We start from the raw sequence: 15967 nt of genomic DNA, 5'->3' as shown, positions 1-15967 counted from the left end.
TCCATCACCATACATATGTGCCCCTTTATCCCTTTGACCCAAATCGTAGTCCCCTTCCCCTCTGGAAACCACTAATCTATTCTCTTTATCCATGTGTTCGTTTATCATCCACATATGAGTGAAATCATGCAGTATTTGTCTTTCTCTGTCTGGCTTATTTCGCTTAACATCTATGTTGTTGGGATGATTTGGGGATGGGATCTCAAAGTGGGGTGATTTTGTCTTTTTCTGTGGCTGAGCAGTATTCCATTGTATGTATTTACCACATCTTCTTTATCCATTCATCCATAAAAGGACACTGGGGTTGCTTCCATGTCTTGGCTATTGTGAATGATGCTGCAGTGCACATAGGGGTGCATAAATCTCTTTGACTTGTTGATTTCAAGTTCTTTAGATAAATACCCAGTAGTGGGATAGCTGGATCATATGGTATTTCTGTTTTTAATATTTTGAGAAACCTCCATACTATCTTCCATAGTGGCTGCACCAGTTTGTGTTCCCACCAGCAGTGCATGAGGATTCCCTTTTCTCCACACCCTCTCCAACATTTGTTGTTTTTTGTCTTGGTAATCATAGCCATTCTGACAGGTGTAAGGTGATATCTCATTGTAGTTTTGATTTCCATTTCCCTAATATTTAGTGATGTTGAACATCTCTTCATGTGTCTGTTGGTCACCTGTATATCTTCTTTGGAAAAATGTCTGTTCAGATCCTCTGCCCAGTTTTTGACTGGGTTTGTTTTTTTGTTGTTGAGTTGTATGACTTCTTTATATATATTTTGGAAATTAACCCCTTGTCAGATATATGATTTGCAAATATTCTCTCCCATGATTGGTAAGTTGTCTTTTAATTTTGTTATTGGTTTCCTTTGCCTTGCAGAAGCTTTTTAGTCTGATATAGTCCCATTTGTTAATTTTTTCTTTTGTTTCCCTTGCCTGAGTGGACATGGTATTCGAAAAGATGCTGCTAAGACCAATGTCAAAGAGTGTACTGCCTATATTTTCTTGTAGGAGTTTTATGGTTATAGGTTTAACATTCAAGTCTGTAATCCATTTTGAGTTAATTTTTGTAGATGGTGCAAGATAATGGTCTACTTTCATACTTTTTCACGTGGCTGTCCAGTCTCCCCAAAACCACTTAATGAAGAGACTTTCCTTTCGCCATTGTATATTCTTGGCTCCTTTGTCAAAGATTAACTGTCCGTAGATGTGTGGTTTTATTTCTGGGCTTTCAATTCTGTATCATTGATCTGCATGTCTGTTTTTCTGCCAGTACCATGCTGTTTTGATTATTGTAGGTTTGTAGTATATTTTGAAATCAGGGATTGTGATGCTTTGTTCTTTTTTCTCAGGATTTCTTTGGCTATTCAAGACCTTTTGTTGTTCCATATAAATTTTAGAATTCTTTGTTCTGTTTCCGTGAAGAATGTCATTGGGCTGATTGGGATTGCATTGAATCTGTAGATTGCTTTAGTAATATTGACATTTTAACTATGTTTGTTCTTTCCATCCATAAACATAGAATATCTTTCCATTTCTTTATATTGCCTTCAATTTCTTTCAATAATGTCTTACAGTTTTCAGTGTACAGGTCTTTCACCTCTTTGGATAAATTTATTCCTAGATATTTTGTTCTTTTTGTTGTGATTATAAATGGGATTGTATTCTTGACTTCCCTTTCTACTAGTTTGTTATTAGTGTATAGAAATGCAACTGATTTTTTAAATTGATTTTGTACCCTGCAACTTTGCTATAGTTGTTGATTATTTCTAATAGTTTTCTGATGGATTCTTTTGGATTTTCTATATAAAGGATCATATCATCTGCAAACAGTGAGAGTTTCATTTATTCCTTTCCAATTTAGATTCTTTTTATTTTTTCTTGCCTAATTGCTCTGGCCAAAACCTCCAGTACCATGTCAAATAAGAGCGGCAAAGTGGGCACTTTTGTCTTGTTTCTGTTCTTAGAAGGATGGCTTTTAGTTTTTCACTGTTAAGTATGATGTTGGCTGTGGGTTTGTCATATATGACCTTTATTATATTGAGGTACTTTCCTTCTATACCCATTTTATTGACAGTTTTTAATCATAAATGGATGTTGGATCTTGTCAGATGCTTTCTCTGCATCTATTGAAATTATCATGTGATTTTTATTCCTCATTTTGTTAATGTGGTGGGTTGCATTCATTGCTTTGTGGATGTTGAACCATCTCTGAATCCCTGGCATAAGTCCCACTTGATCATGGTGTACGATCCTTTTAATGTATTGCTGAATTCGGTTTACCAAGATTTTGTTGAGAATTTTTGCATCTATGTTTATTGGCAATATTGGCCTGTAATTTTCCTTCTTTGTGTTATCCTTGCCTGGTTTTTGTGTCAGGGTAATGTTGGCCTCATCATTTGAGTTAGGAAACATTCTATCTTCTGCAATTTTTTGGAATAGTTTGAGAAAGATAGGTAATAAATCTTCTTGTGATGCTTAGTAGAGTTCTACAGAGAAGCCATCCAGTCCTGGACTTTTGTTTTTTGGGAGGTTTTTGATCACTGTTTTGATCTCATGTGATTGGTCTATTCAGATTCTCTATTTCTTCTTGATTCAGTTTTGGGAGGTTGTATGAGTCTAAGAATTTATCCATTTCTTCTAGGTTATCCAATTTGTTGGCGTATAGTTTTTCATAGGATTCCCTTATAATCCTTTGTATTTCTGTGGTATCCATTATAATTTCTCCTCTTTAATTTCTAATTTTATTGATTTGAGCCCTCTCTCTTTTTTTCTTAGTGAGTCTGGCTAAGGGTTTGTCAATTTTTTTAATCAGGAACCAGCTCTCAGTTTCATTGATCCTTTTTACTGTTTTTTTTGGTCTCTATTTCATTTATTTCTGTTCTAATTTTTATTATTTCCCTTGTTTGGGCTTTGTTTGTTCTTTGTCTAGTTCTGTTAGGTGTAGTTTAAGATTACTTATTTGAGATTTTTCTTGTTTGTTGAGGTGGGCCTGTATTGCTATGAATTTCCCCCTTATAAATGCTTGTGCTGCATCCCATAAGAGTTGGTATGTTGCATTTTCATTTTCTTTTGTCTCCAGGTATTTTTTAATTTCTCCTTTGATTTTTTAATTGATTCAGTGGTGTTCAGTAGCATGTTGTTTAGTCTCCACATATTTGGGACTTTCCCAGCTTTTTTCTTGTAGTTGATTTCTAGTTTTATAGCATTGTGGTCAGAAAAGATGCTCTATATGATTTCAGTCTTCTAAAATTTATTGAGACTTGCCTTGTTTCCCAACATATGGTCTATTTTTGAGAATATTCCATGTGCACTAGACAAGAATGTGTATTCTGCTGTTTTTGGATGGAATGCACTATATATGTTAAGTCCATCTGATTAAGTGTTTCATTTAAATCCACTGTTTCCTTGTTGACTTTCCATCTGGATGATCTATCCATTGATGTAGCTAGGGTGTTGAGGTCCACTATTCTTATTGTGTTGCTATTAATTTCTCCCTATAGATCTGTTAATAGTTGCTTTATATACTTTGGTGCTCCTGTGTTAGGTGCATATGTATTCATAAGTATTATGTCCTCTTGGTGGAAAGTCCCTTTTATCATTATATACTGTCCCTCTTTGTCTCTCATTGTCTTTTTTATCTTGAAGTGTGCTTTGTCTGGCAGAAGTGTAGCAACACCTGCTTCTTTTGTTTGCCACTTTCTGGGAGTATCATCTTCCAACCTTTCGCTCTGAGCCTATGCTTGTATTTAGAGCTGAGATGTGTTTCCTGGAGGCAGCATATTGTTGGGTCTTGTTTTTTAATCCATCCAGCTACTCGGTGTCTTTTGATTGGAGAATTCAATCTATTTACATTTAGAGTGATTATTGATATATGAGGGCTTATACTGCCATTTTATCTCTTGTTTTCCAGTTGTTCTATATTTCCATTGTTTTTCTTGTCTTTTATTTCAGACTGCCATTTCAATTTGGCAGTTTTCTGTGGTGGTTTTCTCACTATTTATGAATTGTGGCTTTGCTCTGATTTTTTTTTAAAGATTTTATTTTTCTCCTCAAAGCCCCCAGTACATACTTGTGTATTTTTAGTTATGGGTCCTTCCAGTTGTGGCATGTGGGGTGCCACCTCAGCATGGCTTGATGAGTGGTGCCATGTCTGCGCCCAGGATTCAAACCAGCAAAACCCCGGGCCACTAAAGCAGAGCACGTGAACCTACCCACTTGGCCATGGGGCTGTCCCCTGCTCTGATTTTTTGTTTAGTGGTTACCGTGAGGTTTGTATAAAATATCTCATAGATGAGATAGTCCATTTTCTCAAAGCCTCTTATCTTTATTAGTCTAGTCAGGTTTCATCCCTTTCCTCTTCTTCTTCTGAATTATTGTTGTCACAAATTATTCTGTTTTGTATTGTCAGTTTGTGACTAAGTTGAAGTGTTTATAGTTACTTTTGATGCTTTCCTTTCCTTTATCTTTTAGTTATAATTGAATATTTGCTACCCTGTCGTGAAAGAGAACTGCAGTTTTCTTATTTTACCTCTCTCTTTATCTCCTTGTTCATAGCTTTGTAGACCTTTGCCTTTTTGTTTCAGGTATGAGGGCATCCTTAATCATTTCTTGTAGGGCAGGTCTCGTGGTGATGAACTCCCTCTGCTTTTGTTTATCTGGGAAAGCTTTTTTTTCTCTATCGTATCTGAAGGATAGTTTCCCTGGATAGAGTATTCTTGACTGAAAGTTTTTGTCTTTCTGTATTTTGAGTATATCATTCCATTCTCTCCTAGCCTGTACAGTTTCTGCCAAGAAATCCTCTGAAAGCCCAATAGGGGTTCTTTTGTAGGTTATTTTCTTCTGCCTAGCTTCCCTTAATATTTTTTCTTTGTTGTAGACTTTTGCCACTTTTACTATTATATGCCTTGGAGAAGGCCTTTTTGCATTGATGTAATTAGGAGTTCTATTGGCTTCATGTAGTTGTAAGTCCAGTTACTTCCCCAGGTTTGGGAAGTTCTCAGCTATTATTTCTTTCAACAAGTTCTCTGCTCCTTTCTTCCTCACTTCTCCCTTTGGAATACCTATAATTCTTATGTTGCTTTTCCTAATTGAGTCAGATATTTCTCAAAGAATGTCTTCATTTTTTAAAACTCTTAGTTCTGGGGCTGGCCCCATGGCTCAGTGGTTAAGTTCGCACACTCCACTTCAGCAGCCCAGGGTTTTGCCGGTTCGAATCTTGGGTGCAGACATAGCACTGCTCATTGAGCAATGCTGAGGCAGCATCCCACATGCCACAACTAGAAGGCCCCACAACTAAAAATATACAACTATGTACCGGGGGGCTATGGGGAGAAAAAGGAAAAGTAAAATCTTTAAAAATCTTAGTTCTCTTTCCTCCGCTACCTGAAGCATTGTTATATTTATGTCCTCTAAATCACTAATTCTTTCCTCCATAACGTTAGCTCTATTTTTTAAGGATTCTAGATTATTTTTTATCTCATTAATTGTGTTCTTCATATCCAGAATATCTCCTTGGTTTTTTTTATAGGTTCAATCTCTTTGGTGAACTATTCCTTCTTCTCATTAATTTTATTCCTGAGCTCAGTGAACTCTCTTTCTGAGTTTTCTTGCAACTTATTGAGTTTCTTTATGACAGCTATTTTGAATTCTCTGTCATTTAGATTGTAAACTTCTGTGCCTTCAGGGTTGGTTTCTGGAGACTTGTCATTTTCCTTCTGCTCTGAATTGTTGCTGTAGTTTCTCATGATTTTTGATGAACTAATCCTTTGCTGGTGCATTTGTGGTAGTATCAGTTCACAGATTTCACCTGCTACCACTGGGATGAAGCAGGAGCTGTGTTTTTGGTCCCACCCATCTGCTGGAAGTTGTGTGGGTACAATGGGAATTCCTGCCAGCTGGGAAAGCATTCATGTGTGGGCTCAGGGCTGCTGCCACCTCTTATTACAGCTGGGCTGAGGTGCGTTCCCACTTGTGGGGCCACAGTGGCACTATGGTCACTCCCACTGGCCAGGAAAGCATTCATGCATGCAAACACAGATCTGCTGCCACCTCTTGTTATGGTTGTGCCAGCTGCTGTGCTTGGTGGGCAGGGCTTCTTTGTGAGGTCTGAGCCAGGGCCACTCATTGGGATCACAGTGGCACAATGGGCACTCCTGCCAGCTGGGAAGGCATTTTGCGCAGGCTCAGATCTGCCACCACCTCTTCTTACAGACAAGCTGAGGCATGTTCCCACTTGCAGGGCCACAGTGGCACTATGGGTGCTTCCACCGGGTGGGAGAGCATTTGTGCACATGCACAGGGCTGCCGAGGAATGGTATGGGAGTGCTCACCCATCTCTACTACTTCCTGGGGGTCCAGTTCATCTACCTTTGGATGTATACCTGCATGGACCTCTCAGGCATCCTGTTGTGCTGTGTGGCCATCCTCCATTGGTCAATGAATGTCCATTTAGTTGTACTTCAAAGGAGGAGAGCCAAAGGGAATAGCTCACTCTGCCATGTTGCTGACATCACTTCCCCAAATCAGTCTCTTTTTAAGGACTAATGGAGTCATTATTTTGTTTATTTGTTCTCCTTCAAATATTAACTGATTGAATGCTGGCCAGCATTTTATTTGTTAGCAGCTTTTGAATAAACTCCTGAAATCCTGAATCTTTTGCAAGAATTGCAGTCTCACATTGCAATTGATTTATTCTATGGCATTTGCCTTGTACTGTAGGGTGTTGACAGCATTGCAGAATTAGCAAGAGAACTACAAACATAATGACACTTCCTCCAAGGATTAGGTATTAGTGACAAGAGAATAGGAATGTTTGAATTAGAAGTAATTATATATGTTTATTAACAAATGTGTGTGTGTGTGTGTGTGTGTGTTATGACTGCGTTAGCTGCCCCATGCCACCTTGTAACTGTGGTGCATTGAATGTGAATACTTGGATAATGAGGATGCTTATATTTTAAATTTATACAAGAATATGTTAGGACACAATCTATAGAGTCTTCTGATAATGAGGCAGGGTAGAATCATCACCACTTTCTTTCTAATTCTAATCTCATATTGATAAGAATGAATGTACTATATAATTTGGAGAATTATAAAAAATAGAATATTCTTGTAAGTACAGGCTTATGCACAAAGTTCCTAGTTGAAAATATTCCTAAACTCTATCAATTTATACTTCTGTTAGTCACTCTATTCATACTGAATGTCGTGGATCATTTATTTAAAACAGCATGATCTAATAGAAATATAATGCAAGCCACACATATTATTTTAAATTTTCTTAAAATTTAACTACATTAAGAAAGTAAAAAGAAGCAGATGAAATTAATTTTAATAATAGAGCTTATTTAATTCAACATATCCAAAATAATATCATTTCAACATGTAATCAATATTAAAAGTATTAAGGAGATATTTAACATCCTTTGTTTCATACCAAGTCTTTAAAATGTGGTATCTATGTTACATTTAGAGCACACCTCAATTTAGACTAGCCACATTCTGAGGGCTCCACAGCCCCACATGGTTAGTGGCTATGACACTGGACAGCACAGATTTAAAGGCTGAGCTCTTGCAAGTGCCTTGATGCTGGAGCACATCTCATCCAATATCCAAGTAGGCTTCTCTTTACTTAAAGTGATTTTAGGTGGGGATTCTGAAGTAGAGGGTATATTGGCTGAGTGTTTGTGTCCCCTCCAAACTGCTGTGTTGAAACCCTAACCTCCAAGGTGTTGGTGTTAGGAAGTGGGGCCTTTGGGAAGTGATTAGGTTTAGATGAGGTCCTGAAGGTAGAGCCGCCATGATGGCATTAGTGTCCTTATACGAAAAGGAAGAGACCAGAGCTCTCTCTTTCTCTCTTCACCATATGAGGACAGACCAAGAAGGTGGGCCTGTGCAAGCCAGGAAGAGGGCCTCTCCAGGAACCAAATCACCCAGCCCCTAGGTGGTGGGATGTTCCAGTCTCAGAGCTGTGAGAGATACAGCTCTGTTTTTTAACCCACCCCATCTGTGATATTTTGTTCTAGCAGCCTGAGAAGTCTAAGGCACAGGTAAAGAATGTAGGAGGTAGTATAATGAAGACAGACTGCTTCTTCCTCATTGTTTAGTGGGAAAGAAAGACATGTATGTAAAGGAAATATAGGGGAACTGAGGAAAAGGGATGCTTAGGGGAGTCAGAAAATGCAACACAGAAAAGGCAAAGTTTGAGTTGGGCCTTACAGGGTGAGTAGGAGTTTGACAGAGAAAGAAGTAAGAAAATGACATGGGTCAAAAGGAACAGAAACACTGAGTTGCAGAAGAACCTGGCATTTAATGCTTGCTGAGAAGCTTACAGGAGACCAGATCTCAGAGTGGGTAGGTAGCTTGAGGATTGCAAAAGGTTTGGATAAACCATTTCTCAAAATGAAGGTAGATCTGATTTGAAATGTTGCTGAGCAATAAGCAATGTGATGGTGCCCATTATCATAGTTTTCCTATTTTCTGTAGCTGTACTTAGTAGAAACTAAAACAACAAACATTCTTTGATTAAAGATTGGCTGAGCTAGCTCACAGGGAGACCCTAAGGATTGAAGGTGCTAATGTGAACACATTTGTGATTTTTGATTATTGGTGCCTAGGCTAGATAGAAGAAATGAAAACAGGTTGAAATGGGGGGGGGGGGTGATGGCTGAGAGAATAAGAAGATGAGAAGCCTGTGAATCACCATGAATGTGGAGAGCAGATTTAGGAGCAGACACAGTGCCAGTGCTTGAGAGGTGGGAGGGAGGAGATCGTGGCCCAAGAGTAGGAATTCGGAGGTAGAGCCAGTCCGGGTGGAGTTTGGAAGTAGAGCGACTCAGTTGGCAAGGCCCAGATATGTCTATGCGAATGATTTGTTAAATCCGTGAGGTAAGAGTTGGTTAAAGAAGTTTTTGGGCACAGTGTTAGAAAATTCCAATGGAGACAAGGACCACGGACCAAGGCTCAAGTCTTTAGGCCTTGTAGGGGAGGTCTGAGGATGACGATGGTAAGAGTGGAAGTTGGTGTAAATAAATAGTCGTATACTTCAGAGAAGCATACTGAGGACAGGCTGTATAGCAATGGTCTAGAAACAGCAGTTGGAAGCTGGGAGAATTTTGGTCCTAACATCCTAAGACACAGTGAATGAGAGTGAATGAGGGCCTTCAGCCTAAGCACTTTGCTGGGGATAAGACGTCATCAAGGCAAAGAGAAGCAGCATGATATAAAATAGTGGTTCTTAAACTTTGGCCATCCCCCAGAAATACTGGGGAGAGCTGATTAAAAGCACTGGTGGGTTGTTACGGTGTGGACATTCTAATGCCCACGAAGGTGTGTAAGTCATTGTGTGAGAGAGATAACCCTGAGTTTAATTTACTCCTTTCATTTACTGTGTGAACTTGAGCAAATTACTTAATGCTGATCCTCAATTTCCTCATCAAAAACGTAGATATGATACATACTTTCCAGAATCACAATGAATTAAACATTAACTAAGGACATGCCGGGCCATGCTATACCATGCCATGGAAAATAGAAAGCCAGTGGTCATGGATCTCTGTCTTGTGAATGGACGAGAGTGAACTGGCAGCAGATAGCTGCCCTCCAAGTAAGTGGAATAGTCCCACATAGAATGTTAGGCTTCCCCTGTCTTGGGCAGAAGGTGAAGGCTTGTTGCTATGGCAACTGCACACCAGCTCTCAACTGATTTTCTACAGACGCTTTGCGGTTTGTACAAAGATCCTTGCTCAGCTACCGAGAGCCTGTAGCATAACTGCTGAAGCGTATGAATCACTCTGAGGTCTCTCCAGCAGAGAGGTCCTGGAGGAGCTGGAGGGGGTGCACAGTAAGGACTCCTCGCTTGCATTATGCAAATCAGAACAGCATTGCTCCGTAGAGGAACAGAAAAGGGAGCACCAGGCGGATCTTTATGCTGAACTCCAGTTAACTCATATTTGGACTTTTGTCAGATGAAAAAATGCAACAAGAAGATTTGAACCTTCAGAAAATTATTTTTTGCTGAAACTTATCCATGCTAAACAAAGTTTTTAGAAATATCTATAGAAAGACAAATGTAGCCGTGTTTAAGAGTTTAGAAATGTATGTTACTCAATTCTGATGTTAACATTATCTTTGAATTTATATTTTCAAAAACAACTAATCTGCTTAAGTATGAACAGAATTTATCCCAGTGCTCATAAATTTGGTTTGGGTGCTGTCTCTCTTGTTATCCCATACAACAAGTCAAAGGCAAAATTGAGAAGTTCCACTGTGGTTTCCTTCCTCTTTGGAAAAACTAAGCCTCAATGTCAGCTAAAGTTAGGAAGTGATAAACTAGAATCTAGCAAGCGAAGGGGGGAGAAAACAGGAAGTACTTGAATATGCGTATTTCCGAGACACTCTCCTTGAGCACGCTTCGGTCAGACATCTCCAAGCCGTGTTCTTGACCTAGGCGTCAGTCTTGCCAGATCTGCAGAGCCCAGGTTTAGCAAGAATCCTGCTAAGTCAGATTAGAGAGACTCTCTCCCACCCTTGATGTCTGATCACTCTCAAAATCTACTCAGATTCCTCATCCCCAGCCCGTGACATCTGAGCACTCTGGCCTGCTCTCAGCAATTTTCCACCCACCAACACCCTCCCACCCCAACTCTGCTCCTTGGCTGTAAATCCCCAGCTGTCTTTATTGTATTCGGAATTGAGCCTAGTTGTATACTGAGGTCTCTTTTCCCCTATTGCAATAGTTTCTGAATAAAATCTATTTTTACTGCTTTAGCTAGTTAAAGCTCTGGTTCTGTTTGACAATATGCACAACCATCTACATATACACACACAGTTCGAATGTTTAAGATAATATATGGTCTCAGTGCCTATATGGTGATGATGGAAGTATGAATTAGCATAAGTCCTAAAAGGTTAATTGGACACTCTATATTTGAAATCTTTAAAACACTCATACCTTGTTGCCCAGTAATAAAATGTTTAAAAACTAATTATAAAATATCATTATGCATAACTCAGTCCATCCATTTCTAAAACTAGGAAAATAAATAATTTATTTAGACTATGCAAATGAATATCAAATGCAGTGGCATGAAAAATCACAAGATAAAGAATCTATTAAGAAACAAATCTAATGCCAGTCTGAATAATTCACATCAAAATCCATTGTGAATCTACAGCAATAATTTTTATACTGTCAAGATACATTTTTTCTAACAATTATCTAAATGTAATGCTGTAAAATATGAAAATGTTCTAGGTTAAAGATAGTCTCAGTTGGACCTATAGAAGAGTGTATGCATACCTAGGGTAATAAAAGGGAAGTAATAATAATAGTTCATATATATCGTACTTACTGTGTGTCAGGCACTTTCTAAGCTTTTTTTACAAATAATTTCTTATCAGTGCAATGAAGTAGATACTATTATTATCCCAGTTTTAGAGACAAGGAAGCCAAGGCCCAGAGAAGTCAAGGGCCCAAAGTGACACAGCAGCACACAGGACTGGGTCTGAACCCAGACAGTTCAGAGGACTTGTGCTCTTAACGACTACAAGCAGGATTTGCAATCAGACAGACCCTGTGTTGATATCTTACTAGAGTCATGCTCTTGGTCCAGTTGTTTAACTTATTTTTTTCTCAATATTGTCGTCTGTAAAACAGGGATAATAATGTAGATCTCACACAGTTATTGTGAAAGCCGGAGAGAGGGGAAGTGAAGAAACCTCGCTGGGGCTGGCTGAACCAGCGTGGGCCCAGCGGCCGGGGGCCACTAAATATGCGGAAATACAGGTAGCCTCGCGCAGTTGGAGCTGGGTCAGGCAAAGGCTCGTCTCCCCTCCCCCACAGCCTCATATCTGATGGTATGCTACTGTGACAGCAAGCCTTGGACAAATTCTGCTCAGCGTCTAAACATCCATTGGCCAGCAGTTATAAAAGCAGCCCTGCTTTGCCCCTACCTCTCCAACCATGCGCTCGTGTGAGAGGCTCACTCAGCACACATTCCGAAGCCAGGACTGGCCAGGTCCGAAGTTAGGGCCTGTCGCCCGAGGCCTCTGTGAGAGGTCTCTAGAGAGCCGCGCTTGGCGGCTGCGCTGCTTCATTCATGCGGTGGCGGGGGGCATGTTCAGTCTTCCTACAAACCATCCACCCTGAACATACTCATTTCATCAGTGGAAATTATTCTTTAACATCCCTACTTTAATTAACAAACTCTCTAGTGTCCATTTCCATAACCAGATCTTACGTGCTGAGACCTGCTTTGGAGTGCGGACTCCTGATCAGAGTACCTCAGCACTGTGTTCCTAGAGTGTAGACTCGAGTTAATGTGTGCACACTGGCATACGTGAAACTGCCTCATACCCAGTTATTGTGATTGGAGGAGCGTTGTCACACACGATGTAACAGTGCTGTGCTGAGGTTTCACTGATAAATATTAGAATCCTTCTCCCTTTCTGGACCCCTAACTGTTGTCCATCCCATCCCGCCCACCCCCATCTTCAATGTAAATGTGACTAAAGCCTTTTGGAGCCTAAATATTTACAGAATCTAATCAGAGAGGGATATATAGAGATATAGGGAATTCTACATCATTTCTCCCCAAGACATAAGAAAGGTACCTTATTGCTTGTAAGATAATCATGTTTTAGATAATCATGTATCTAAAAGGACGTGTCTAGAACAGTAGAGCAAGGCTGAGATTTTGCCATACAATACAGACAGTTATCTGCAGCTGCACAAACTGTTGCTTTTTATGAAGCCCTTCAGTGAAACACACTGGGATAGAGGAACGCGCCCCACCATCCATTGATAACTGCAGTTAATCCTGGTGGTGGAATAGATGGAAAGCAACGGAAAGGTTAGTGTATGTGAGGAAGCCGTCTGGGATAAAACTGAGGCAGCCTGACCTTGTTTCTCCAGAATGGTCTGACGTGGCCTGTCAAGCATGCACTGTACATCTGCTTTAAACAGCTAGGGCATCCCAAAGCAGAGAAGGTTGCGTTTAAAGGTAGGGATGAATGCCACCCTCCAGCATCAGCATTTCTCTAAAGATAAGCATTCCTTCCCAGAAGCCAGAGTGGGACTGACCTGCTGTATGTGGCAAAACATCTTGTGACTGTAGTAAAAAGAAAAAAAGTACTCCTGCCGTATTTGCCGTATGTTCCTTGTTCCAAAACGGTATATAACCATGCTGTATGCCTTGCTTCTCCAAGTGCTTTCTTCCCTGGCGGAGGTCGCTCTCCTGTGCTATAGTCCTCGGAACTGGCTCATGTAATAAACTCACCCCATTTTTAATCTGTAGATTGAGTATTAGTTACTTGCATCAACACTGGTGTACCAATATTCCTTTAGTGTTTTATCTGTGCATGGGTTTATCGGCTGTTTATATGTGGTAATTTGTGCATGGTTATAAAGATCCCATGCTTCTCCAAAGTAAAAATAGTTTTAGCTTATTTTCTGATTATAAAAGATAGTATATGCTCACTGTAAAAAAAATGTAAACAATACAGAAAGAATAAAAAAGAAAGTAAAAAAATCTAAAATGCCACCATTCAGAGATAAGAAAGACAGATTTGTTTTCAGTGTTTAACACACACACGTATTTTTGAAGGAACCCATGGTGAAGACTCAGCCTAAGGATAGGAAAGACTCAGCAAAGTGGTGAGCCTTCCGGAAGCACTGAAGGCTTGCCTGTGCTTCCAGGCAGAAGTCTTGTTGTTCTGAGCAAACTACTTCTGAGGGCTTTTGTGGTGGAAAGGAGGTGTGAATTAAGAAGTTTGAGGGTGATAGCTCTAAGGAGCTAAATTACTATGAATAATAATGTAAAAATGGTCTCAGTAATGGTAGACTTTCCCTTTTGCTTTTTATTTTCTGGAAATGAGAGGGAAAAAATTGATGCATTCATTCATAAGATAATGTGTTTTCTGGAAGTTGTATGTGTACCATGGGGATTGCTCAAGCAACCACAAAATGTCACTGAATTTCCTTGCGTGCGAGGTCTTGTTTTTCTTGTTTTCAAAACCTGGACAGACTAGCTCAAAGAGACCCAGAAGAAAATGGGAAGCAGGCCCCAGGCCTGGTTTCCACCTCAAGCTGGGAGAAGGCCTCACTGTTGATTGCTGCTACCTTGATCCAAAGGTTGCCTCTGAGCCCCAGACAAGGAGATGCTTATCCTGGGTCAATATAATGGAAAGGAATGCTAGTACAAATTAGGCAGCCTGGACAAAATCTGAAATTATATATGAGTATTTTGTGAGGTTATTTTGTGTGTGTGTGACAACAATAATTCCACCTTATGCTTCTGTAATGTTTCTTTACTTTTTAAGAGTTTCCATTAGAAATACTTCCCTCACCCCTTTCCATTCTCTGTATCTCTTGATTTTCTAAAACTCTGGTGTTTTCTAAAACTAGATCACATTCCACCTACAGCTAAAAAGCACCCCCATCACTTCCTCAAACCTTTGTGATAAAATCCAAATCACTGGCAGAATCCAGAAGTCTCTCTGGGCCGACTCTTACCTCTCTCGCCGACTGGCATGAGGGCACCATTTGGATTCTAAATTCCATGAAACCAGGTACCGTGTTTCCTACTAGCCATAAGCAATTCTTGAAGACCATCTCTATGGGGAGAAGCAGCGTGCTGTGGTGCTTTAGTCTTGCCACGACACGGTGTTTCCAGCTTCTCAACTAGATATGCAGTTCCTGTTCCACTAATTCCCTTCATCTCTGCATCCCTTTTCACTTGATCAACACCTCTCTGATTCCAGCTCAGTGCAGACCTCCCTGCCACATGTGGGAAACCGTCTCTGCCCTTCCCAGAATGGGTTCAGCACTCTCTCCTGTGTGTCTTTAGTCCCCTCCGCTCTCCTCCATCCACATCTTCAGCTCACCCTGTCTTTGTCACTGCCATCTCACAGCTCTTAACTGCAAGCTCCTTGAGGACAGAGACTAGGTTTTTATCTCCTGTTACTAAACTGAGTAGGCAGAGCAGGAATTTAATTTGTGTTGAATTAGTATATTAGCTAGTTCATTTGCTCCCCTCCCCAACTCTCCCGATTAAGGGGATAGAGAATAGCAGTGAATAGGCAGCTGAGGGCTGGAGAGTTTGGTAACTTGTCCAAGGTCTTACCGCTAGTTAGAAACAGAGCTTGAACTAAAATCTGGAATTGAGACCAATGATCTTTCCACTGTTGTCTCTCTCTTTGCCTCCTCTTGCCCATGGGTGCACACACCGCATCCACCACTGTGATGAGTTCCAGGTCAAGTTATGATGTTAACCAGATATTCCAACCACTGTGTGCTGATAGGACTCTAGAAAAAATTTTTAAAAAGCATTTTGCAAGACATTTATGGAAGTAAGAGATATGTTTTTATTTAACCACCAGAACCTCTGTAAAAATTGAGATTGTTATTTCTGGAGATTCCAGAATTTCCTTTGGCAATATCCCCCAACCCAAAAGAAAGTCTGACAAAGTCTTTTAAAAATCTGTGCTGCAATAGGTGCCGTTCAACGAGAACCACTGCAAAGACAGGGTTAAGAGCACAAAAGAGCTGCAGACCATATATGGAGAAACCCATTTCTTCAAACGGGGAGGAGTTCCCATTCTGCTTTTTGTTTTCTCAAAGCTGAGGTCAGCTGTGATTGGTAAAACAGAGAGACGCGCCCACTCCCAGACCTGCGGTGGCTCTGGATTCCAGCATCCAGGGCTCCGGGCCAGGCAGACTGAGCATGCGAGTCACACTTGCTGTGACAGCCTGGATGGTTTCTTTAGTCTCCAGTTATTCATCTCCAGCAGATACTTTGCCAGATATCAAGAATGAAGATTTCATCAAAGAGTGTGTTCGAATGCACAACAAGTTCCGATCAGAGGTGCAGCCAACGGCCAGTGACATGCTATACATGGTAAGGAAAATATCCGTATTTGTGGCATAAGTCAGTCAAAAACAACTAAGCGGTTATTGATTTGGG

The 15967-nt window shown here is 40.2% G+C and overlaps 1 protein-coding gene across 9 annotated transcripts in view; it reads left to right on the top strand.

Moving 5' to 3' along the window:
- GLIPR1 (GLI pathogenesis related 1) overlaps positions 1 to 15967 on the top strand; it is a 46588-nt gene that overhangs the window by 12900 nt on the left and 17721 nt on the right. For 7 of the 9 annotated variants that reach the window (XR_011502716.1, XM_014841504.3, XM_014841497.3 and 4 more), the window contains exon 2: positions 15499 to 15901. The exons of 1 other annotated variant lie outside the window; for it this stretch is intronic. Coding sequence is in view for 7 of the 8 variants with exons in the window: in XM_014841504.3 (XP_014696990.1) it covers positions 15728 to 15901 (174 nt within the window). In the remaining variant the exon portion in view is untranslated. Of the gene's footprint in view, positions 1 to 14427; positions 14574 to 15498; positions 15902 to 15967 lie in introns of those variants that run through there. One more of the 9 variants, XM_070507310.1, reaches the window with a different exon arrangement.

This window comes from Equus asinus, chromosome 4, assembly GCF_041296235.1.
Source record: "Equus asinus isolate D_3611 breed Donkey chromosome 4, EquAss-T2T_v2, whole genome shotgun sequence".
In the NCBI taxonomy this organism is placed as follows: Eukaryota; Metazoa; Chordata; class Mammalia; order Perissodactyla; family Equidae; genus Equus; species Equus asinus.
The sequence above is the reverse complement of the archived record's forward strand: the minus strand, read 5'-3'. Positions and strand labels throughout refer to the sequence as shown.